The sequence below is a fragment of the Mustela nigripes genome, chromosome 7 (assembly GCF_022355385.1).
Source record: "Mustela nigripes isolate SB6536 chromosome 7, MUSNIG.SB6536, whole genome shotgun sequence".
Taxonomy (NCBI): domain Eukaryota; kingdom Metazoa; phylum Chordata; class Mammalia; order Carnivora; family Mustelidae; genus Mustela; species Mustela nigripes.
In genome coordinates this window covers 60,957,040-60,981,287 of record NC_081563.1, presented here as the reverse complement: position 1 = coordinate 60,981,287, position 24,248 = coordinate 60,957,040, and the positions used below count along the sequence as shown (strand labels likewise).

At 40.1% G+C, this 24,248-nt stretch overlaps 1 protein-coding gene and 1 pseudogene across 4 annotated transcripts in view; one reads left to right on the top strand and one right to left on the bottom strand.

Moving 5' to 3' along the window:
• Positions 1 to 24,248, bottom strand: part of USP34 (ubiquitin specific peptidase 34) — a 239,199-nt gene that overhangs the window by 193,912 nt on the left and 21,039 nt on the right. For 3 of the 4 annotated variants that reach the window (XM_059406010.1, XM_059406012.1, XM_059406011.1), the window contains exon 2: positions 2,033 to 2,120. In XM_059406010.1, the coding sequence (XP_059261993.1) occupies positions 2,033 to 2,120 (88 nt within the window). Of the gene's footprint in view, positions 1 to 2,032; positions 2,121 to 24,248 lie in introns of those variants that run through there. The other variant, XM_059406013.1, reaches the window with a different exon arrangement.
• LOC132022153 (large ribosomal subunit protein uL22-like) lies at positions 16,625 to 17,198 on the top strand (annotated as a pseudogene).

Genomic DNA, 24,248 nt, shown 5'->3' with positions numbered 1-24,248 from the left:
TCCAGCTTTTCACACTTTAGCATACATAACCTTCAACATGTATACAATTTTCCAAAATACTTTTAACAATTTTAATTAAAACAGGTGTTTATTAAAGTCTTATGTCAGGTACTGTGCTAAGTAAGCACTTGGTCTCTTCACAATCTAAAATAGTAGTAACGTTGTTATTATTTTCATTTCACAAATGAAATAAGAACTTAGAAGCTAACTACTCTGTCATAATTATCTAACAGGTGATGAAGCAGGACTCAAAGCCACATCACTCTGGCTCAACAGCCATACTGAACCACTATACTCTACAGCAACAACAGATAAAATTAAGAGGATCTACTATCTGGGGCGCAAACATTCTTTGACATTCTGATGAAACCTACAAATTAGGCCTAAAATGGTCCTTATCAATATTTACTTTGTAATTTCACTCCTATTCAAGTTAAAAATTCCTGATACAAGGATTAAGAGTATGTATCAATGATAAAAAGTGGACTAGGAATGGGAACATGGAACCCCTACCCAGCACCAACCAATAACTAGGGGGTGAGACATTAAAAAAACTGCATCATTTCCCTGGATTTCATTTTATTTAGTGGCATAACATGTTGCTACCTAGCTACAGTTACAGTAAATAAATCAAAAATTATGACTCAAATGCAACATTTCGCAGCAAATCCTTTGGATACTGATGTTAACTTTATTTTAATTTTTTTTTTTTAAGATTTTATTTGTGAGAGCCACCCAGCAAGTGAGTACAGGCAGAGGGAGAAGCAGGCTCTCCCCAAGCAGGGAGCCCAAAGTGGGACGCGATCCCAGGGTCCTGGGATTGCGACCTGAGCTGAAGGCAGAGGCTCAAGTGACTGAGCCACCCAGGCACCCCTGATGCTAATTTTAAATCATTAACATTAGTATTATGAAATATCCAATCACCTACTCTACCCATAATGAAAGGAACAGAGGAACCGCTCTCATTTCTAAACTTAGCTAAAAGTAATTCAGCTGGCTGAGACTCAGAAAAGAGATGCCGATAATGACAGCATGTAAAAAATCTACAAAAATCTTTTGTAGAACAAATATGTGTATCATCTTTATCAACAAAGGAGGAGAAAACATAAGGAAAAGGGATATTACTGTAGAACAAATGAGATTTGAAGATAAACTCTATGATCACCTAGTCTGTGGACCTCAGGACATTTATTTATTTTAGCTGCACTTAACATGTTCACTAATCATTGCACACAAAGCTTCAAACATTCTTTACCCATAAAAATTTTAGAAGACTAATAAACGAGATAGGCACACAAGCAAAAGAGAATATTTAGCTAGGCCCAGCTAAAATCATGTTAAGGGAACAGGAACTTGCAAATTCTGATTATATTAATTACCGTGTTTCCTCAAGTTTTATTCTTTATATTCTCAACATATGCATTTTTCTTTTAAGATTTTATTTATTTGACAGAGAGAGACACAGCAAGAGAGGGACCCACAAGCAGTGGGAGAGGGAGAAGCAGGCCTCCAGCTGAGCAAGGAGCAGGATGCAGGCTTGATCCAAGGACCCTGAGATTATGACCTGAGCCCAAGGCAGACACTTAACAGAGATGCCCAGGCACCCCACAATATATGCATTTCTTAAAAACTGGTCTAATATACCTGTATATAATGCAAATAGAATAACAAATGGCTTCCAGAAGGGTCAAAGTGTCCATTACCACAAAACTAATTTTTTTAATGGATTAAGTTTGTTAAACATCTCTAGTTATGCCATTAAAAATTCCTCAATCTCTCAAAATAATTTTTAGAATTTCATTCGTTCCCCTATTTCTAAATAATAAGTTAAAGAAACTTTTATTGTCTTAAAAAACAAAACCATGAGTGGCCTCATGATTAAGAAAGAAAGGTTTAATAAATACTGATGAACTGTCATTTATTGACTACAGGTATACAACCCAACATTCTAAAAGGGAAATTTCATGACAAACCATGTCAATTTAAAGTACAACTCAAAAAGTTAGTCTTTAAAGTACTTAAAGATGCATACCTCTGTGTCCAGGAATTGATATAAGCAAATATTTTGAGAGTATGTTCCTTTCTGAGCTGCAGTCCATCACCACCTTCTATATCTGATACTGAAATAAAGTAGAAAAAACACTTTTTAATATTAGGAATAAGTAATACTAAACCAATATTAAAGCCAATACTTTAAAAAAAAGAAGTCTAGACTAAATATTTCAGATTTTTTTAACAGATGTACTGGGGGAGCAAGAGAGAAGACACTTTCCTCGCAGTTATTCTAGTGCTCTCTACTTCAAATCCCCCCTTCTGTTCTAAGCTTTGTGATGCTGGGACTAGAACTCTGCAAACTACATTTTTCATTTCCATCTGGCTTCTTAAGATGCTCCTCCACTGTCTACACAGCACTAGATGACTAGAAGGCAGGAGGAGACCAAAGATGTGTTCACTCTCTGTATATGAAAACATCACTCAGCAACTGCAGATTCCAAGTGGCAGCATCCAAAAACCAATCTCATGGTACTCCTCTCAGAGGTACCAGCAGTAGCCAGACAGCATTCCTTCCTTTAAGTCCTAGCTTCTTCACAGGGCCCACCTCCAAGTGATTGAAAGTGATTCTTAGATACTGACAACCCTTTTTCCTTTATTTCCCTAGCCTTTGGGGAGACTGGCTATTCCTCAGTTATCATAGCTGTCATCATCATCTCCTCTGGGTGTTGTCCAGGTTCCACTTGTTTTTTACCTCCAACATTTGTGTAAATACTCCTATTATTAAATTCCTTTTCAACGCCCTGACTGGAGCTTGACTGACATACTGGCATTTCATATACAGTATATACTACTAGGAAAGGAATCTAAAGTTAAATTCAGAAAGGAAAAAAGTTTTCAGAAACTACAGGTGGTCCAAATAAGTCTTCTAATGTAAAATGTTTAACTGTACAAGATCTGGTCAGCAAATTTTTCATTAATGGAACAGAAAGTAAATACTTTGGGCTTAGAAGGCCATAGAGTCTCTTTCCACACCTGGATAGCTGTGCCATGGTATCTTGAAAGGAACCACACACGTGTAAACAAACGACCATAGCCATGTTAAAAACAAGCAGCTGAATGATCTGGTACACTGGGCCATAGTTTGCCAACTCCATTCTATTTTTTTTAGACTTTTTCTTAAAAGATTTTATCTATGTTAGAGAGTGAGAACATGCACATACATATGAAAAGGGGAGAACAGGAAGAGGGACGGAGAAGCAGACTGCACTGAGCACAGAGCCGGACAGGGCTCCATCTCATGACCCGGAGATCATAACCCAAGCCGAAATCAAGAGTCTGAGGCTCAATCTGCTCAGTAGGTGGAGCATGTGACTCTTGATCTTGCGTTGTGAGTTGGAGCCCCATACTGAGTATACAAATTACTTAAAAATAAAAATCTTGAGGGGCGCCTGAGTGGCTCAGTGGGTTAAGCCGCTACCTTCGGCTCAGGTCATGATCTCAGGGTCCTGGGATCGAGCCCCGCATCGGGCTCTCTGTTCAGCAGGGAGCCTGCTTCCCTCTCTCTCTGCCTGCCTCTCCATCTACTTGTGATTTCTCTGTGTCAAATAAATAAATAAAATCTTTAAAAAAATAAATAAAAAATAAAAATCTTGAAAAAGTTATAAATAGAGCTACCCTATAATCTAGCAATTGCACTACTAAGTATTTACCTAAAGGATACAAACATAGTGATCAGAAGGGACACCTGTACCCCAATGTTTATAGCAGCAATGTCCACCATAGCTAAACTATGGAAAGAACCCAAGATGTCAATCAACAGGTGAATGGATAAAGATGTTGTATATACGTGTATGGATACACACACATACACAAATGAAATATTCCTCAGTCATAAAAAAAAAAACCTTACCATTTGTAATGTCATAGATGGAACTAGAGGGTATTATGCTAAGCAAAATAAGTCAATCAGAGAAAGACAATTATATGATTTTGCTTAGATGTGGAATCTAAGGGGAAAAAAAAAACACACAGATGATCATAGGGGAAGGGAGGGAAAAATAAAGTAAGACAAAACCAGAGAGGGGGACAAACCATAAGAGACCCTTAACTACAGGACACAAACTAAGGACTGTTACAGGGGAGGGGAGTGGGGGAGATGGGGTAACTGGGTGATGGACATTAAGGGGGGCACTTAATGTAATGAGCGCTGGGTATTATACACAACTGATAAATCACTAAACTTTACCTGTGAAACCAATAATACACTATGTTAATTAACTGAATTTAGGAGCACCTGGGTGGCTCAGTAATTAAGCATCTGCCTTCGGCTCAGGTCATGATCCCAGAGTCCTACAACTGAGCCCCATATGGGGCTCCCTGCTCAACAGGAAGCCTGCTTCTCCCTCTCCCACTCCCCCTGCTTGCGTTCCCTCTCTCGCTGTCTCTGTCAAATAAATAAATAAAAATCTTTTTTAAAAAATTAACTGAATTTAAATAAAAATAAGTAAATAAAATAAAAAATCCTGGAGTGCCCAGGTGGCTCAGTTAAGCAACTCACTCTTGATTTCTGCTCGGGTCACTTTATCAGGGTCATCAGATCAAGGCCCAAGTCAGGCTCCACGTTTAGCAGGGAATCTGCTTGAGACTCACTCTCCCTCCACCTCGGCCCCTCCCCTGACACACGTGCCCTCTCTGGAGCACATTCTCCCTAAAATAAAATTAAGAAGTTAAAAATAAAAAATATTTTAAAAACTAAAATTAAAAATTTAAACAAAAAAAGGAATAAGGTCCATTATCCAGAACTTTTTTTCCTTAGTTTTATTTGATGTTTTAAGTCATCTCTATACTCAATGTGGAGCTATACCGACTGAGCCAGCCAGGCACCCCAGAACTTCCTTCTTTCTTTCTTTTTTTTTAAAAGATTTTATTTATTTATTTGACAGAGAGATCACAAGGAGGCAGAGAGGCAGGCAGAGAGAGAGGGAGGAAGCAGGCTCCCTGCTGAGCAGAGAGCCCGATACGGTGCTCAATCCCTGGATCCTGAGACCATGACCTGAGCTGAAGGCAGAGGCGTTAACCCACTGAGCCACCCAGGCACGCCCCCCCCCAGAACTTATTTCTTATAAGCATTCATACTATACCTATTTCAGGATTGGCAACTAAAGTTTAAGTATTAACCATATGTATCCCTTATTCCTTGGCAGTTTGCAAAAAGTAGAAGTCAAAATTTTAACTGGAAGAAAGGGACTCTTTTTAATTAGAAAGACTAGTTTTAGAGAAGGAGGAGGAGTAGAACCCAAACTGAAATGAATGAAAAGTACTGCCTACTAGAAACTAAAGGGGTAATTAACTTAATAAACTGAAACTGAGAGTGCCTGGCTCAGCTGGTAGAAATCATGACCCTGATGTCAAGGATGTGAGTTCAAGCCCTATGTTGTGTGTAGAGATTATTTAGAAATAAAATCTTTTAAAAAATAAATAAAGGGGGGGCACTTGGGTAGCTCAGTCATTAAGTGTCTGTCTTTGGCTCAGGCCATGATCCCAGGGTCCTGGGATCAAGCCCTGCATTAGGCTTCCCCTCAGCAGAGAGCCTGTCTCTCTCTGCCTGCCGTTCTGCCTACTTGTGTCCTCTCTCTCTCTCTGTCAAATAAATAATAAATAAATAAATATCATCTTTTTAAAAAATAAATTAAAAATATTATTTACTGGGGCACCTGGGTGGCTCAGTGGGTTAAACCTCTGCCTTTGGCTCAGGTCAAGATCTCAGAGTCCTGGGATCAAGCCCTGCACTGGCTTCTCTGCTTAGCAGGGAGGCTGCTTCCTCCTCTCTCTCTCTCTCTGCCTGCCTCTCTGCCTACTTGTGATCTCTCTCTGTGTCAAATAAATAAATAAAACCCTTTTTAAAAAACTATTTACTATTATTTGATATATAGTTATTATATATAATACATAAATATAATATAACAATATTATTTAATATGATATTATACATAATGTTGTTAATAAAAAAAATTTAAAAATAAATAAATAAGTGGGGGACCTGGACAGCTCAGTCAGTTAAGCATCTGACTTCTGCTCAGGTCATGATCTTAAGGTCCTGGTATTGAGCCCCATGTCAGGGCTTAATCCTTAGTGGGGAGTCTACTTGAAGATTCTCTCTCTCCCTCTGACCCTTCACCTGCTCATGCTCTCTAATAAATAAAATCTTTTTTTTTTTTTTTAAGATTTTTATTTATTTATTTGGCAGAGAGAAATCACAAGTAGATGGAGAGGCAGGCAGAGAGAGAGAGAGAGGGAAGCAGGCTCCCTGCTGAGCAGAGAGCCCGATGCGGGACTCGATCCCAGGACCCTGAGATCATGACCTGAGCCGAAGGCAGTGGCTTAACCCACTGAGCCACCCAGGCGCCCTAATAAATAAAATCTTTAAAAAATATTTTTAAACCTGAATCTGTGTATCAAAATGTCTAATATTCAAATTCCAAAATATCAGTGAAGAAGTTGCAAAAGGATAGTTTGATACCACTTGTTAATGTTTAACACACACACAAACTGTATTATTATGGACTCATGTACCATCATAGTATAAATACATATACTATAATGATTCACATCTACATCAAGAGAATGGTTACATCTGGGAAAAAGACAGGCAAGAGGAAGTACATTTATAAAAGAAGTACATGCCAAACAAAAGGTTAACAAGGTAACAGCACCTGAGGCCCTGCAAGCCAAACACACCATCAGTTAGAAGATCCTGACAATAAATCCATGACAGAATAAGATATAATGGGGGGAAGAGTTAAGGAAACCACTGAAAACAAACTCTTGGTTGTAGATTTCTGCACCAAGTCCTCCAACCCATGAACTGTAACAAAGGTATAGCAGGAAAACAAGGGAAGGGGTGGGGGCTCTCAGAAAGGATTCTCACCCTCTTGCCAGAAACCTGGTGTTTAATTTTGCTCTTTTGTAGAAAGATCCTAAGAGAAAAATGAAGAAGATGCACTTAAGCCATTAAAAAAAAGAACCTAAAAGGAACAATAATGCAATGCAACCCTGAAGGGTGAACTACCTAGACAGGGAAGAAGAAACCATAGTACACAATGCCAGTTCTCCTTCCCCAGCCTGAAAACACAGGTATCTGAGTGGTTGCAACAATCCTATCTCCCAAACACAAAACATAAATGAACACATTCTGGAAAAAGCCTATGTGTAATCAGACACCTATCCCCACCTAAGGCCTACCTAGCAGCCTAACAGCTCATCAACACAAGCTTTCCAATTTATTTCATTGTACCTACCTCATAAACAGTAATGGGATGGAAGATTATTTTATTAGGGTCAAACTAGAGCTCTCCAGAGAGCTAACATCATACTCAATGATTAAAGACTGCAATCTGCTCCACTAAAATGAGAAGCAAGACAAAGTAGACAATTTTCCCAACTTCTGTTCAACTGCAGTACTGGAAATTCTAGCCAGAGCAAAAAGAACCAAAAAGGAATTGGAAAGGAAGAAGGAAAATTACCACTTCACAGATTACATAATCTTACATGTAGGAAACTCTAAAGGGTCCACCAAAAAAACTGCTAGAATAAATGAATTCCATAAAGTAGCAGGACACAAAACACACAAAATCATAAACACTGTGGTGCCTGGGTGGCTTAGTAGTTAAGCATCTGCCTTCAGCTCAGGTCATGATCCCAGGGTCCTGAGATCAAGCCCTGTATCAGGTTCCCTGCTTAGCAAAAAGCCTACTTCTCCCTCTTCCCACTCCCTCTATTTGTGTTCCCTCTCCTTTGCTGTGTCTCTCTCTGTCAAATAAATAAATAAAATCTAAAAAATAAAAAAATAAAAAATAAATGAATGGGTGGTAAATTGGCTTTTTTTACAACTAAAAATATTTTTATTAATTTTTTTAAAGATTTTATTTATTTATTTGACAGAGAACGATCACAAGTAGGCAGAGAGGCAGGCAGAGAGAGAGAGAGGAGGAAGCAGGCTCCCCGCTGAGCAGAGAGCCCAATGCGGTACTCGATCCCAGGACCCTGAGACCATGACCCGAGCCGAAGGCAACGGCCCAACCCACTGAGCACCCAGGCGCCCCAAAAGATTTTTATTAATTAAACAAACAAAAAAGAGAGGAAAACTCAGACTACAGTTTAAAAGAAGCCACTAGTCTCTACAAATAATGGTAAAGTCCATGGTACCATAAAAGCAGGCAGGCAGGCAGGCATCATCCAGAAATCTCCCCACCATTCCCTATAGAGGAGGAACTGTATTCCAACCCTGTATTCAACCACTGGGGCAGAAAAGAGAGCAAGCAAAGTGGGGGAACTGCCCACACAGACCTACAGAACACCAAATACAGCCCAATAGGAGAGACCAAAGTAGAAATGGAAACATCAATGCTGGTCAATATCCAAAGGTGCAGAAAGTAACTCAAAGTACCCACCTGACACAATGTAGAGGGTAGAAGACTAGGTACTGGATGAAAAGAAAATGGTTCTCACCACTTAGGTTAAAAAAAGAAATGCTTGGGATGCCTGGGTTCCTCAGTCATTTAAATATCTGCCTTTGGCTCCAAGACATGATCCCAGAGTCCTGGCATCAAGTCCCTCACTGGGCTCCTTGCTAAGTGAGGACCCTGCCTCTCCCTCTGCTCGCTACTTCCCCCTGTACATTCTCTCCCTCTCTCTGACAAAAAAAAAAAAAAAACTTAGAAAAGAAATGCTCATTAAAAACTTCAAGATCAGAAATCAATATAGTATGGGGTCACCAGGGTGGCTCAGTTAGTTAACCATCTGACTGGTGATCTCAGCTCAGGTCTTGATCTCAGGGCCATGAATTTAAGTCCCTCATTGTGCTCTACCCTGGATGTGGAACCTACTTTAAAAAAAAAAAAAAAAAAAAAAGAGGAGGGGGAGGAGGAGGAGAAATGGATAGCATGACAAGCACAATTCCAAAAGGACGCATTAGAGGATGGAAGGTATAATGCAGAAGTCTAGTGAGAAACCACTGGTAGCTATGACTAAGATCTTACATAGGCAAATGAACTGATCTTCTCAAATACAATCTCACAACTCACCTAAGGAAAAAAATTCACAACCACTGACCAGACCAAAGGTGCTGAAGAAAACCTCATGTATTTCTAAACCTCATGTATCTCAGATCCAGAGAATTCCAGTTCCTGGGCTCTTAGAAGCCTGTAAGAAAGGTATTCTCAGCAAGTCTCAAAAGAACAGGACTTTAAGAAGCTAAGCCCTATCCAGAATCCTCACCAGCACCCAGGTTAGCCACTGAGGCCAACTCAGGTGGGTGAAATGTCTAAAGTAAGTACAAACAACTATAGGAGGATTGGTACAGTTATGAATTTGAACTATCGTCAAACAACTTTTAAGTATTCATGTCTTTTATTCTTACGCATTATACTTCTGTATATATTTGAAATTGGCCATATTAAATAAAGCGCCAAAGAAAAAAAGACGTTAGCTAGTGTAGTAATAATCAAGTGTGAGAGGCAGGCTTCTAATCAGAAGAACAGTATAAAACCTGCAAAATGTTAAAATGATGGCAAATCTAGAATTTTTTTTTTTTAAGATTTTATTTATTTATTTGGCAGAGAGAGATCACAAGTAGGCAGAGAGGCAGGTAGAAGGAGAGAGAGGAGGAAGCAGGCTCCCTGCTGAGCAGAGAGCCCGATGCAGGGCTCGATCCCAGAACCCTGGGATCATGACCTGAGCTGAAGGCAGAGGCTTTAACCAACTGAGCCACCCAGGCGCCCCAAATCTAGAATTTTATACCCAGGTAAGCCTACCTCAAGACAAATGGTGAAATAAAACTTTGGACAAATATGTATGCTTACCACTGGCAGGCCATGCCTGAATGTAAGAGTAAGACAGAATGTAAATGTAATGCAAGACAGAAAATAAAAGGTACCTCAAAAGAAAAGACAAAGGAGTAACAGGAACAAAAAGGAAAAAATGGTACTGAAGGAAAATTAACATGGATAAATATATAAAGAGATGAAAAAAATTAAAAATACTTAATAGTTTAGGACCCTTTCAACTCAACTGAAGTATGAGACAACATGGAAGATGGTAGAAATAAAGACTGGCATTATTTTTTTTTTTTTTAAAGATTTCTTTTTTTTATTTTTATTTATTTGACAGAGAGAAATCACAAGTAGGCAGAGAGGCAGGCAGAGAGAGAGGAAGGGAAGCAGGCCCCCTGCTGAGCAGAGAGCCCGATGTGGGACTCGATCCCAGGACCCTGGAATCATGACCTGAGCCAAAGGCACCAGCTTAACCCACTGAGCCACCCAGGCGTCCCAAGACTGGCATTCTTAAAGTGTTCTGAACTGATCCATTAGATCATGTAAAACATTTAAACTAAGGACAAAAAAAAAGCAAACTTCAAAGAAACGACAAACTAGGAAGCCTCTGGAGGGTAATCTCTCTGAGCTCAAACAAAAGATTAGTGGAAAAAAAATGAGAAGAATGGGCCAAAAAAGAAAAACAATAAACACATGGTTCAAACACACAACTGAAATGCTATTTTTCTCTTATCAGGTGTGCAAAGTTTAAGTAATACCTAGAGTTGAAACTCAGGAGAAAATGGGTACTTTCTATACATTAGTGAAAAAAAATTGGCAATATTTATCAAAATTAAAAATACACTGAACCTCTGAATAATTAGTCTTTTTTTTTTTCAATTTTATTTGCTTATTTGAAAGAGAGACCAAAGAGAGCAAGCACATAAACTGAGGAAGCAGTAGGCAGAAGGAGAAGCCCACTCCCTGCTAAGCAGGGAGCCTAACGTGGGACTCAATCCCAGGACCCTGGGATCATGACCCAAGCCAAAGGCACACAATCAACCAACTGAGCCACCCAGGCGCCCCTCACTTGTTTTTTAAAAAGATGTTATGTATTTGACAGAACACAAGCAGGGAGAGCAGCAGGCAGAAGGAGAGGGAGAAGGAGGCTCCCCACTGAGCAAGAAGCCTGACCTGAGACTCAATCCCAGAACCCTGGATTCACGACTTCAGCCAAACACAGATGCTTAACTGACTGAGCCACCCAAGAGCACCTAAATCATCTTTTTCTTACACATTTTCCCTCCCCCAAAATAACTTTCATAGGTTTTCAACATGGCACTGTTCATATTAACATAAGATTGGAAAAAATCTAAATGATTGTCAATACAGGACAGTATCAACCCATCATGACAATGGAAAACTATGCATCAGAAAAAGAAAAAAACTTGAAAAAAAAGGATGGGTTTTTTTTTTTAAGATTTTATTTAATTATTTGACAGAGAGAGCACAAGCAAGGCAAGCAGCGGGCAGAGGGGGAGAAAGAAGCAGGCTCCCTGCTGAGCAGGGAGCCAGGTATAGGGCTCTGGAGCTCCATCCCAGGGATCATGACCTCAGCCAAAGGCAGATGCTCAACTAACTGGGCCACCCAGGCACCTCAAGGATGTGCTTTATAAACTGGTATGAAATAATCTCCCTAAAGTTAAGTGAATAAAGGCAAAAACATTATTTTTAATTACATAATTTTATGATTCTAAAAAAAAAGACTAATTTGTCACAAGCCAAATGTTAACATTTTAAATAAGTCATTGCTACAAATAACAATGGTTGCTGGCATTACTAAACACATGACAATATCTTATGTGCTCTGATGGAATAATACAACACATCTTATTAAACACTCTTTGTCAAAAAACCTAATCTGAATCTGATCAAGCCTCTAAATCTAATAATTAAATTATAGATATAGAAGAGACTAAAAAACATTAAATAATTACCCAAGGATACAATAAGCAACATTCAGACTGAAAAATCTCTGTCCGAATGATCCATGGAATCAGCAGTTTCTTCAACAAATAGCAAGGGAAAAAAAGGAAGACAGGAACTTAAAGATTAAATCAGTTCCAAAAAAACAACTCAAGACCACCAAGCTATCCTGACTGAAGAATGACTCTTAAGACTATATCCTTAAAAATGGAAACAGAAAGAAAAGAATTACAAACTAAAAAAATTAAAGAGACATCAGTACTACAAACTGCAGAACAGCTAGAATCTATAAGGATTAGTACTGGCAGGTCACCAAACAAAACACCAAACACAAAAAACACAATGAACAAAACAAAAATTATTCAAAGAGCCTTAAACTAGAAAAAAATTAAGTGTCCAAAAAGTAGATTGATTTATATACATATACATATATGAGAGTTAGTGCATGTGCATGCATGTGTATCTCCACAAGGAATTCTATTCACCATTAAAAACCAACACACTACTGATACATTAGTAAGGATTAGCTTATAACCATATGTTAAGTGGAAAAAATGCCTGATACAATTAGTACATAAAGTTTATTTCCATTATGATATACCCATACAAAAGACAAATCTAAGTCTGGATGGCATATAAAGCATGTCAGCCAAGAGTGAGGTCATTAAAATGGGAATTTTCTACCATCTGCCTGAACACTTTCTACCATCTACAGAACACTGTAGACACAGTGCCTTTGCAGAAGTCTGGGAGTCCAGTGGAGAAGTTCCAACACACCACTAGAGCAAAACCAAAAAAACAAACAAAAAAATCCAGGACTAAACACATTGAAAAGGGTAAAATAAAGTTTCACTTCACCTGCCACACCCTTTCCCCACAGTCCCCACAGCACAGAACCAGGAGAGATTTTCTTAATCTCTGATTTCTCCCTTGGGAGAAAATCAGAGCATGTAAGTGAGCACCAAGCTTCCCCAGTTGTGTGGGACACTGCCAAAGAGATCCGTTTCATTCTTACCCCACCCAGAATACTAAGGTACTACATGACGGCAGAGAGTGGCTGAAAGAACATCATCGCTCTCAGAAGATATAAAATGGGATGTGGAACCTACTAACTGCAACGCCCACCCACAAGCTACCTTGTCTTGAGGATGCTGCTAGCTGGTAAATGGTTGGCCCCAACTCTCTACACACCTAACCCACACATGCTCTCACTCTGTGGCTAGCTCCCAGTGTTCACCCCCGACAAGGGCAGAGAGAGAGCAAGCATCTATAGATAGTGAACAAGTACAAAAAGTTATCCTGGACTCTTCAGAACTGGGAGAAAGCACACAAACTTGACAATTCAGCACTGCCCTACAGAAAACAAACAAGAAACTGTCAAACTCGTCTTAGCTTTGCAGGATTAAGAAAAGGCATACAGGGGTACCTGGGTGGCTCAGTGGGTTAAAGCCTCTGCCTTCGGCTGAGGTCATGATCCCAGGGTCCTGGGATCCAGCCCTGCATCGGGCTCTCTGCTCAGCAGGGAGCCTGCTTCCCCCTCTCTCTGCCTGCCTCTCTGCCTACTTGTGATCTCTGTCAAATAAATAAAATCTTTAAAAAAAAAAAAAAGAAAGAAAGAAAAAAAAAGAAAGAAAAGGCATACAAACATACATACAAAAATTCTAATTTATGGGGCACCTGGATGGCTCAGTGAGTTAAAGCCTCTGCCTCTGCCTTCAGCTCAGGTCATGATTCCAGGGTCCTGGGATGGAGCCCTGCAGCAGGCTGTCTGCTCGGCAGGGAGCCTGCTTCCCTTCTTCTCTCTCTGCCTGCCTCTCTGCCTACTTGTGATCTCTGTCAAATAAGTAAATAAAATCTTTTTTAAAAAAAGTATTCAAAACAGTTGTTTTAAGGAAGCTTGGTGACCCACAAGAAAACACAGAAAGACAATTCAACAAAATCAGAAAAGCAAAACACAGACAAAAAGTGAGAAGTTCTAAAAAAGAGATAAATTTTTCAAAAAGAACCAAAACAACAAAAGAGAAGTTGTGGAGCTGAAGTACACAAAATGAGGAACACAATGTGTTCTTCAATATGAAGAACACAATGAATGAAATAAAAATGCAATACAGTGCAAAACAGAAGACATGATCAAGCAGAAGGAACCATCTGTAGAAAGCAGGTTGATTTTGAAAATTACACATTCAAAAGTAAAAAGACTGAAGAAAGCCAAAGGAACTACAGGATACAATTAAAAGAAATATCCATGTATTTTTGGAGGAGTCCCAGAAGAAAGAGAAAGGGGGGCAGCATTTTATTTAAAAGGGAAGTAGCAGCAGACAACTTCCCAAATGTGATTAGAGATTTGAATACTCAAGTTCATGAAGTTCATGCTGCAAAAAATTTCAACTCAGTAAGATCTCCAATACATATTATAATAAAACTAACTCTGGAAGAGAAAAAAAGTAGGGTGCCTGGGTGTCTCAGCTGGTTGAACATCTGCCTTCAGCTCAGGTCATGATTCCAGTGTCCTGGGATCTAGCCAGCTTCCGGCTCTTGCTCAGCAGGGAGCCTACTACTCCCTCTCCCTCTGCCTGCCGCTCTGCCTGCTTGTGCTCTCTAATAAAGAAATAAAATATTAAAAAAAAAGAGAGAGAAAAAAATTCCTCACATAAGCCCAGAAAGAATGGGATGATCCATTAAATAAATGCTGAAAGAAAAAAACTGCCAAAGAAAGAAAGGAAGAGAGAAAGAAACTGCCAACCAAGAATACTTTACCCAGCAAAAATGTCCCTCAGAAATGGAGAAATAGGGCGCCTGGGTGGCTCAGTGGGTTAAGCCTCTGCCTTCAGCTCAGGTCATGATCTCAGGTTTCTGGGATCAAGTCCCACATTGGGCTCTCTGCTCGCCAGGGAGCCTGCTTCCTCCTCTCTCTCTCTCTCTGTTTGCCTCTCTGCCTACTTGTGATTTCTCTCTGTCAAATAAATAAAATCTTTTAAAAAAAAATGGAGAAATAAAGACTTTCCCAGAAAAAAATCTGAGAGAGCTCACCACCAGTATACCTGCCTTGAATACAAAGCTAACAGGAATTCTTCAAAATGAAATGAAATTAAATGAAATACTATTTAGTACATGAAAATACAAAACACACTTGGGGCACCTGGCTGGCTCAGTCAGTCAAAGCACTTTCATTCAGCAAGGCTCATGATCTCAGGATCATGGGATCAAACCTCACTTATTGCAGTCTGCTTGTCTCGCTCCCTCTGTCCCTGCCCCCCCCACCCACACACTCTCCCAAATAAAGTCTTAAAACATATATAAAACACATTTATAAAAAGAAGAGTATGGTCAAATTTGAAATAATCTAATACTATAATATGGTGGTATGTCAATCATTTTACTCTAGCAAAAGCCTTAAAGAACAAAATTATTAAAAATAACAATGGCTACAATTTGCTAATGGATACAGGATATAAAAAGATATAAATGGGGGCACTGGGTGGTTCAATTCAGCATCTGCCTTTGGCTCAGGTCATGATCTCAGGGGCCAGGGATCCAGCCCCATGTTGGGCTTCCTGCTCAGTGGGAGTCTGCTTCTCTCTCTCTCTCTCTCTCTGCCCCTCACCCCCCTTATGCTCTCTCCCACTCAAATAAACAAAATCTTAAAAAAAAAAAAAAAGATAAATGGTAGCATCGAAAAGGAAACTGGGGGATGGCAGTAAAAGGGCAGAGGTTTGGGGGTTTTGGGGGGTTTTTTGTGTGTTTTTGTTTGTTTATTTGACAGAGAGACAGAAACAGAGACAAAGAGGGAATACAAGCGGGAGAGAGGAAAAAGCAGGCTTCCTGCTGAGCAGGGAGCCTGACATGGGGCTTGATCCCAGGACCCTGGAATCATTATCTGAGCCAAAGGCAGAAGTTTAACAAATGAGCCATCCAGGAGCTGTATGGAAGAGGTTTTATATGCAGTTGAAATAAAGTTATTAACTTAACACAGACTATTATTTGTAAGATTTTTCATGTAAGCCTCAAGTACCTGAATACATATTAAGCAAACACTAGATTTAAATAAAGAAATAAAAACATTACAGTAAGAGCATGGGACTTGTATATTCCATTTTCAGTAATGGATAGATCAGACAGAAAATCAATGAACACTGGACTTGAACTACACTTAAGAATAAACGGACCAGCCATACACAGAACATTCCATCTCACATCAGGAGAACAGATATTCTCTTCAAGTGCACAGAGAACATTTTCCAGGACAGATTACACGTTAGGTCACAAAACAAGTCTTAGCAAATTTAAAAAGACTTAAATCATACTAAGTACCTTTTCCAACCATAATACTGTAAAAACAAATCAGTAAGAGGTGGAAAGATGGAAAATTCACAAATATGTGAATATAGACAACACACTTCTGAACAACCAATGAGTCAAAGAAATCATCAAAGGAGAAATCAAAAAACATCTTGAGACAGAGGACCTGCATGGCTCAGTTAGTTAAGCATCCAATTCCTGATCTCTGGGTTGTGAGTTCAAGTCCCATGTTAGGGACTTGAACCATGCTAGGCATGAAGCCTCCTTTAAAAAATCTTGAGGGGCACCTGGGTGGCTCAGCGGGTTAAAGCCTCTGCCTTCAGCTCTGGTCATGATCCTAGGGTCCTGGGATCGAGCCCCACATCGGGCGCTCCGCTCAGCAGGGAGCCTGCTTCCCCCCCCACACCCCGCCCACCGCCACCTACTTATGATCTCTGTCCATAAATAAATAAATAAATAAATAAATAATCTTAAAAAAAGAAAAGAAAAAAATCTTGAGACAAGCTCCTCTTTCCCTAAGCGGCCTGAAGTGATCTCTGAAAATTGTTCACTATTCGCTTGACCAAGAAAACCCTACAAAATCAAGCAAATCAAGAGGTTCAAATCTTCATGTTCACTTTAATAACACATGTGAAACAGCCCAGGACATCAAAGGCATACATATCTGAAAGCCACCAAGTAGCTAAAAGACGTCACCCTGCAAAAGCAACGTCACCCTGCAGAAGCAACGTGTACCATTATGTCGCTATAGTGGTGGAGTTGGTAGGTGTGCCCAGGCCAAACAGTGGGGCTGGACACAGTCAGTTGCCCAAGTGTGCTGAATTTTTCCTGCACATGCTTAAAAATGCAGAGAGTGATGCTGAACTTAAGGCTTTAGTTGTCAATTCTCTGGTCATTGAGCACATCCAGGTGAACAAAGCACCCAAAATGTGGTGTAGAACTTACAGGGCTGATGGTCAGATCAACCTGTATAAGAGTTCTCCCTGCCACACTGAGCTGATTCTTACTGAAAAAGAGCTGATTGTTCCTAAAACAGAAGAGGAGGCTACACAGAAGAAAAAGATATTCCAGAAGAAACTTAAGAAACAAAAACTTATTGCCCTGAAGTAAATTCTGCACAGAATAAATGCAAATAAAAAGAGAAAAAAAATCTTAAGACAAACAAAAATGGAAATACAACATATCAAAGCTGATGGAATGAAACAAAAGAAGTCCTAAGAAAAAAACCAACAGTGATAGATGCTACATTAAGAAAAATAGGGGTGCCTGGGTGGTACAGTTGGTTAAGCATCTGACTCTTGGTTTCAGTTCAGGTTATGATCACCGTGCTGGAAGATGCAGCCCGTGAAGGATTGCATAGACTCTACACAGGGCTCCACACTTAGCAGGGTGAATACTTGGAAGATTCTCTCCCTCTACCCCTCCTTCCCTCCCTTTCTCTCTCTGATAAATAAATCTTAAAAAAGAAAAAAATAGGAGTACCTGGGTGGCTCAGTCAATTAGGCATCTGCCTTTGGTTCAGGTCATGACCCCAGGGTCATGGGGTCCAGCCCGACATTCCCTGCTCAGCAGGAAGCCTGCTTCTCTCTCACCCTCTGACTCTGCCTGACACTCCCCCTGCTTGTGCCCCATCCCCCACCACCACCAAATAAAATCTATTTTTTTAAAAAAATGAAGAAACAGAGAAAACATCCCACTTAGGATAGCATCAACAACAATAAAATTTGTAGGAATAAATTTAACTAACAAAGTGAAAGATCTGTACACTGAAAACAGTAAGACAGTGATGAAGGAAACTGAAGACCGAAATGAACTATGTTCACGAATCAGAAGAATATTGTTATAATGTCCATACTACCTAAAGCCATGTGTAGATTCAATGCAATCCCTCAAAACTCTAAAAGATTTTTTTAAAGAAATAATTATGAAATTCAAATAAAACCACGATCCTCAGGCACCTGGGTGGCTCAGTGGATTAAGGCCTCTGCCTTCAGCTCAGGTCATGATCCCAGGGTTCTGGGATTGAGCCCCACATCGGGCTCTCTGCTCAGCAGGGAGCCTGCTTCCTCCTTTCTCTGCCTGCCTCTCTGCCTTCTTGTGATCTCTGTCAAATAAATAAAATCTTAAAAAAAAAAAAAAAAAAAACGATCCTCAGAACAAAGCTGGAAGCATCACACTTCCTGATTTCAAACTGTATTACAGGGATGCCTAGGTGGCTCAGTCAGTTAAGCATCTGCCTTCAGTTTCAGTCATGATGCCAGGGTCCTGGAATCAAGTTCCACATCCAGCTCCACACTAAGAGGGGAGCCTCCTTCTCCCTCTGCCTACCACTCCCCTACTTGTGCTCCCTCTCTCAATCTCTGACAAATAAAATCTTTAAGAAAATAATTTAAAAAAAAAAAAACCACTATATTACAAAGCTGTAATAATCACAACAGTATTGTGCTGGCATAAAAACACACACACAGTCCAAAGGAACAGAGTGGAAAGGCCAGAAACAAGCCCATGTATATATGGTCAACTAATATTTGACAAGAGAGCCAAGAATACTCAATACATGATGCTGGGAAAACTAGATATTCACAGGCAAAAGAATAAAACTGGATCTTTATCTTACACACACAAAAATTAACTCCAAAGACCTAAAATCAAGAAATTAGGAAAAAAGCTCCTTGACATTGGTCTTGGCAATCATTTTTTTGGATATGACACCAAAAGCAAAAGCAACGGAAGTAAAAATAGACATGTAGGACTACATCAAACTAAGCACATCTGCACAACAAAAATAACAACCTAAAGAATGGGACAAAATATCTGCAAATCATCTTTATATAGGATTAATATCCAAAATATATAAGGAACTCATACAACTCAACAACAAAATAATTAAATAACCCACTTTAAGAAAAATGGGTAAAGGATCTCAACAAACATTCTTCCAAACACCTACATATTGCCAACAGGTAAGTGAAAGATGCTCAACATCACTAATCAAGGAAATGCAAATCAAAACTAAAATAAGCTATCACCTTACATTTGTTAAAGAGCCATGAGGATAGCTGGTCAGGATGTGGAGAAAAGGGAATCCTTCTAAATAAAAGATGAGCTAAGTTCTTGTCATCTATTGTACAGCATGGTGGCAGAATGAGGACCGTGATTAAGAATGGGGCACCCTTGGGGCACCTGGGTGGCTCAGTGGGTTACAGCCTCTGCCTTCGGCTCAGGTCATGATCTCAGGGTCCTGGGATGGAGCCCTGCATCGGGCTCTCTGCTCAGCAGGGAGCCTGCTTCCCCCTCTCTCTCTGCCTGCGTCTCTGCCTACTTGTGATCTCTGTCAAATAAAAAAATAAAATCTTAAAAAAAAAAAAAAAAAGAATGGGGCACCCAGCTGGCTCAGAAGGGCATGCACCTCTTGATCTCCAGGTCTTAAGTTCCAGCCCCACATTAGGTGCAGAGATTACTAAAAAAATAGACAATACTGTATTATATACCTTCTCCGTGTGTGTGTGTGTGTGCGCGCAAGTTATTACTAAGAGTAAATCTCAAATGTTCTCGCCACTAGAACAAAAAAATAATTATGTGAGGTGATGGGTATTTTAACTAACCTTCTTATGATAATCATTTTGCAATATATGCATATTATCACGTCATACACTTTAAACTTACACAATGTTATAGGTCAATTATACCTCAACAAAGTTGGAGAGAGAAAAGCACATCCAGCAGTGACAAGGATGGTGGTTGGTAGAAATAGTCCATTGTGGTGGTGCTTACTTTTATCAAAATGAATGAAACCATATATTTAAAATTGATATATAATTTTTTATACAACATTATTGTATCAATAAAGTATATTTGGGGAACCTGGGAGGCTCAGTTGGTTAAGCAACTGCCTTTGGCTCCAGGTCTTGATCCCAGGGTCCTGGGATCAAGCCCCTCATGGGGCTACCAGCTGAGTGGCAAACCTGCTTCTCCCTCTTCCTCTGCTGCTTTGCCTGCTTGTGCTCTCTTGCTCTGATAAATAAAATCTTTAAAAAAAAAAAAAAAGGAAAAAAGAGGAAAACCCATCCATAAAGAAAAGTCAAAAGTTCTTTAAAAAAAAAATCACTGGGGGACGCCTGGGTGGCTCAGTGGGCTAAAGCCTCTGCCTTCGGCTTAGGTCATGATCCCAGTGTCCTGGGATCAAGCCCCACATCCAGCTCCCTGCTCGGCGGGGAGCCTGCTTCCCCTCTTCTCACTCTGCCTGCCTCTCTGCCTACTTGTGATCTCTGTCAAATAAATAAAATCGTAAAAAAAAAAAATCACTGGGGCGCCTGGGTGGCTCAGTGAGTTAAAGCCTCTGCCTTCCACTTGGGTCATGATCCCAGGATCCTGGGATCAAGCCCCGCATTGGGCCCTCTGCTCAGCGGGGAGCCTCCTTCCCCCTCTCTCTCTGCCTGCCTCTCTGCCTGTCATCTCTGTCTGTCAAATAAATAAAATCTTTAAATGAAATAAAATAAAAATCAACTACTACAGACCTCATCTGAATTCTAATTTTAATTTTTTTTTCCTAGATTTACTTATTTCAGAGGCATCTAGGTGGCTCAGTAGTTGGGCGTCTGCCTTTGGCGCAGGTCATATCACAGGGTCCTGGGATCGAGTCCCACATCGGGCACCTGCTCTGCAGGAAGCCTTCTTCACCCTCTCCCAGGCTTGTGGGTCCCTCTGTAGCTGTCTCTCTCTCTGTCAAATAAATAAATAAAATCTTTAAAAAAAAAAAAAAAAGATTTTTTTTTTTAGAAAGAGAGCACCAGTGGGAGGGGCAGAGGAAGAAAGAATCTCAAGCAGACTCCACACTGAGCAGAGATCAACTCAGGGCTCAATCTCACAACCATGAGATCACAACCTAAGCCAAAACCAAGAGTCAGATACTTAACCAACTGTGCCACCCCAGATCTCCTTTAATTCAAATTTAAAAGGTAATATTAAATATAAATTCTTAAACTTTAGGGGCACCTGGGTGGCTGAGTGGGTAAAGGTTAAGCCTCTGCCTTCTGCTCAGCATGATCTCAGGGTCCTTGGATCGAGCCCCACACTGGGCTCTCCACTCTGTGTGGAGCTTGCTTCCCCTACCCCCTCTGCCAGCCTCTCTGCCTTCTTATGATCTCTCTCTCTCTCAAATAAAGGAAATCTTTAAAACAAAACAAAACAAAATTTAAACTTTAGAGTATGAGGGAAATTTGACTACTAAAGCCTTCATATTAAGAAAGTATTATTGGGGGCGCCTGGGTGGTTCGGTGGGTTAAAGCCTCTTTCTTCAGCTCAGGTCATGATCCCAGGGTCTTGGGATTGAGCCCCGCATCAGGCTCTCTGCTCAGCAAGGAGCCTGCTTCCCACCCCACCCCCGCCTGCCTCTCTGCCCACTTGTGATCTCTGTCAAATAAATGAATAAATAAATAAAATCTTTTTAAAAAAGAAAGTATTCTGGGGCGCCTGGGTGGCTCAGTGGGTTAAAGCCTCTGCCTTTGGCTCAGGTCATGGTCCCAGTGTCCTGGGATCGAGCCCCTCGTCGGGCTCTCTGCTTAGCAGGGAGATTGTTTCCCCTCCTCTCTCTCTGCCTGCCTCTCTGCCTACTTGTGATCTGTCAATTAGATAAATAAAATCTTTAAAAAAAAAAAGCCTCTGCCTTCAGCTCAGGTCATGATCACAGGGTCCTGAGATCAAGCCCCACATTTAGCTCCCTGCTTAGTGGGAGGCCTGCTTCTTCCTCTCTCACTCCCCCTGCTGTGTTCACTTTCTCCCTATGTCTCTTATCAAATACATAAATAAAATCTTTTAAGATTTTATTTACCCATTTGATAGAGAGATCACAAGCAGGCAGAGAGAGGGAAGCAGGCTCCCCGCTGAGCAGAGAGCCCAATGCGGGGCTCCATCCCAGGACCCTGAGATCACACCTGAGCTAAAGGCAAAGACCTAACCCACTGAGCCAACCACGCGCCCCCATTAATAAAATCTTAAAAAAAAAAAAAAAAGTATTCTTGGGCAGCCTGACTGGCTCAAGTGGTAGAGCATGCAACTCTTGAGATCAGGGTCATGAGTCTGAGCCTCATGTTGGGGGCAGAATTTACTTTAAAAGAAAAAAAAAAGAATTCTTAATTTTTTAACTTTGACAATGATACTGTGGTTATTTATTTTTTAAATATTTGTCTTTTAGAGAACTGTATTGAAATATATACAAGTAACATGTAATACCCGTATTTGCTTCAAAGTCATCCAATGGGTAGAAAAGGAAATGGGCTGGCATATAAAGAAAACAAAATTGTCCATGAGTTGCTTAAGTGCTTACTGGGTAATGGTTACATAAAATCATTGTCACCTTCCTTCCCCATTCCTACAGGTGATTGTATGTAGTTTAAATTTCTATAGGAAAGTAGAAAAAATTGCCAAGCATACCAAATAGCAAGAACAAAAACCACACAGTCAAAAACAGAAGAAGGGTGCCTGGGTGGCTCCGTTGATTAAGCGTCTGCCTTCGAGTCAGGGCATAATCCCAGTGTCCTGGGATCAAGTCCCACATCAGGTTCCCTGCTCAGCAGGAAGTCTGCTTTTCCCTCTGCCCCTCTCCTCTGTTCTCCCTTTCTGTCTCTCTCAAAAATTAAGAAAATCTTAAGAAAAAAAGAACAGTGGGAAAGAATAAAACAAAATCAGACAGCAGAGTCATGAGAACTGAACTTTACAAGAGAAATATTCAATATATCAGGTGATAAGGAATTTCAGCAAATTCTGAAAACTATTAAAAAAGAAATCAAAAGCTTTAAAACTAAAATATATAGTAACTAAAATTAAGACCTCAATAGGTAGCTTTAGTATTAGATAATATGCAGTTTTGTTTTTTAAGATTTTATTTATTTACTTGACAGAGATGGCAAGAGAGTGAATACTAGCAGGAGAGAGGGAGAAGCAGGCTTCTGAAGAGATCAAGAGAAACAAGGAAGATGAAAAAGCATACCCACTTATGTAAATGGAATCCCAAAAAGTAATGAAAGCATGAGGAGGAGCTAGATCTGAAGAGAAAATATGGCTTCCAATACTTATTTTTTAAAAACTCAAACCAGAATAAAGAATGAATCTCAAGTAAATACAAAAAGAGATACAGACATATTAGAGTAAAATTGGTGAAATCCTAAGACTAAAGACAAAAAGGAAAGTCTTAAAAATCAGACAAATGGAAAACAACAACAACAACAACAATACCTTCAAAGAAGCAAAACTGAGGGCTGACTTCACAGAAGAAACAATTTAAATGGGGGGGTGTGAATGACTTAATGAAAGAAGCAATGGTAACTACCAATCTGTAATTCAATATTTCATTTCAGTGTGTGCTTATATGAAAATACAAGCATTTCTCTTCATTTTATGTTTTTAATATTTTATTTATTTATTTGACAGAGAGAGGCACAGCAAGAGAGGGAACACAAGCAAGGGGAGTGACAGAGGGAGAAACAGGCCTCCTGCTGAGCAGAGAGCCCGATACGAGGCTCGATTCCAGAACCCTGGGATCATGACCTAAGCGGAAGGCAGACACTTAATGACTGAGCCACCCAGGCACCCCATTCCTCTTCATTTTAGATGACAAGAAAATACTGGCAAAAATCATCAAAAACAGAACCACACCAAAAGAAATGCTACAGGAAAAATGATCCCAGACAAAAGCCCAAAGATGAAATACAGAATACAGAGCAGCAATAAGTATAAATCTGAGTATTAACTTTATAAATTAAATAAGGTCTTAATTTTCAAAATCTAAGTAATTATAACACACTACAACAGCAGTATAAAAAATAAGAGTGGAATAAATGAAATTAAAAGTATTCTATGGCCTTGCTACTCAAAGGGGTTCCAAGGACCAACAGCATCAGCATCATCTGGAAGTTTGTTAGAATGAAGAATTTCAGGCAAAACTCCAGACCGTTAAGAGTTGCAATCTGGGGACGCCTGGGTGGCTCAGTTGGTTGGGCAGCTGCCTTCGGCTCAGGTCATGATCCCAGCGTCCTGGGATCGAGTCCCACATCGGGCTCCTTGCTCCGCAGGGAGCCTGCTTCTCCCTCTGACTCTGCCTTCCACTCTGTCTGCCTGTGCTCGCTCTCACTCTCTCTCTCTTACAAATAAATAAAAAAAATC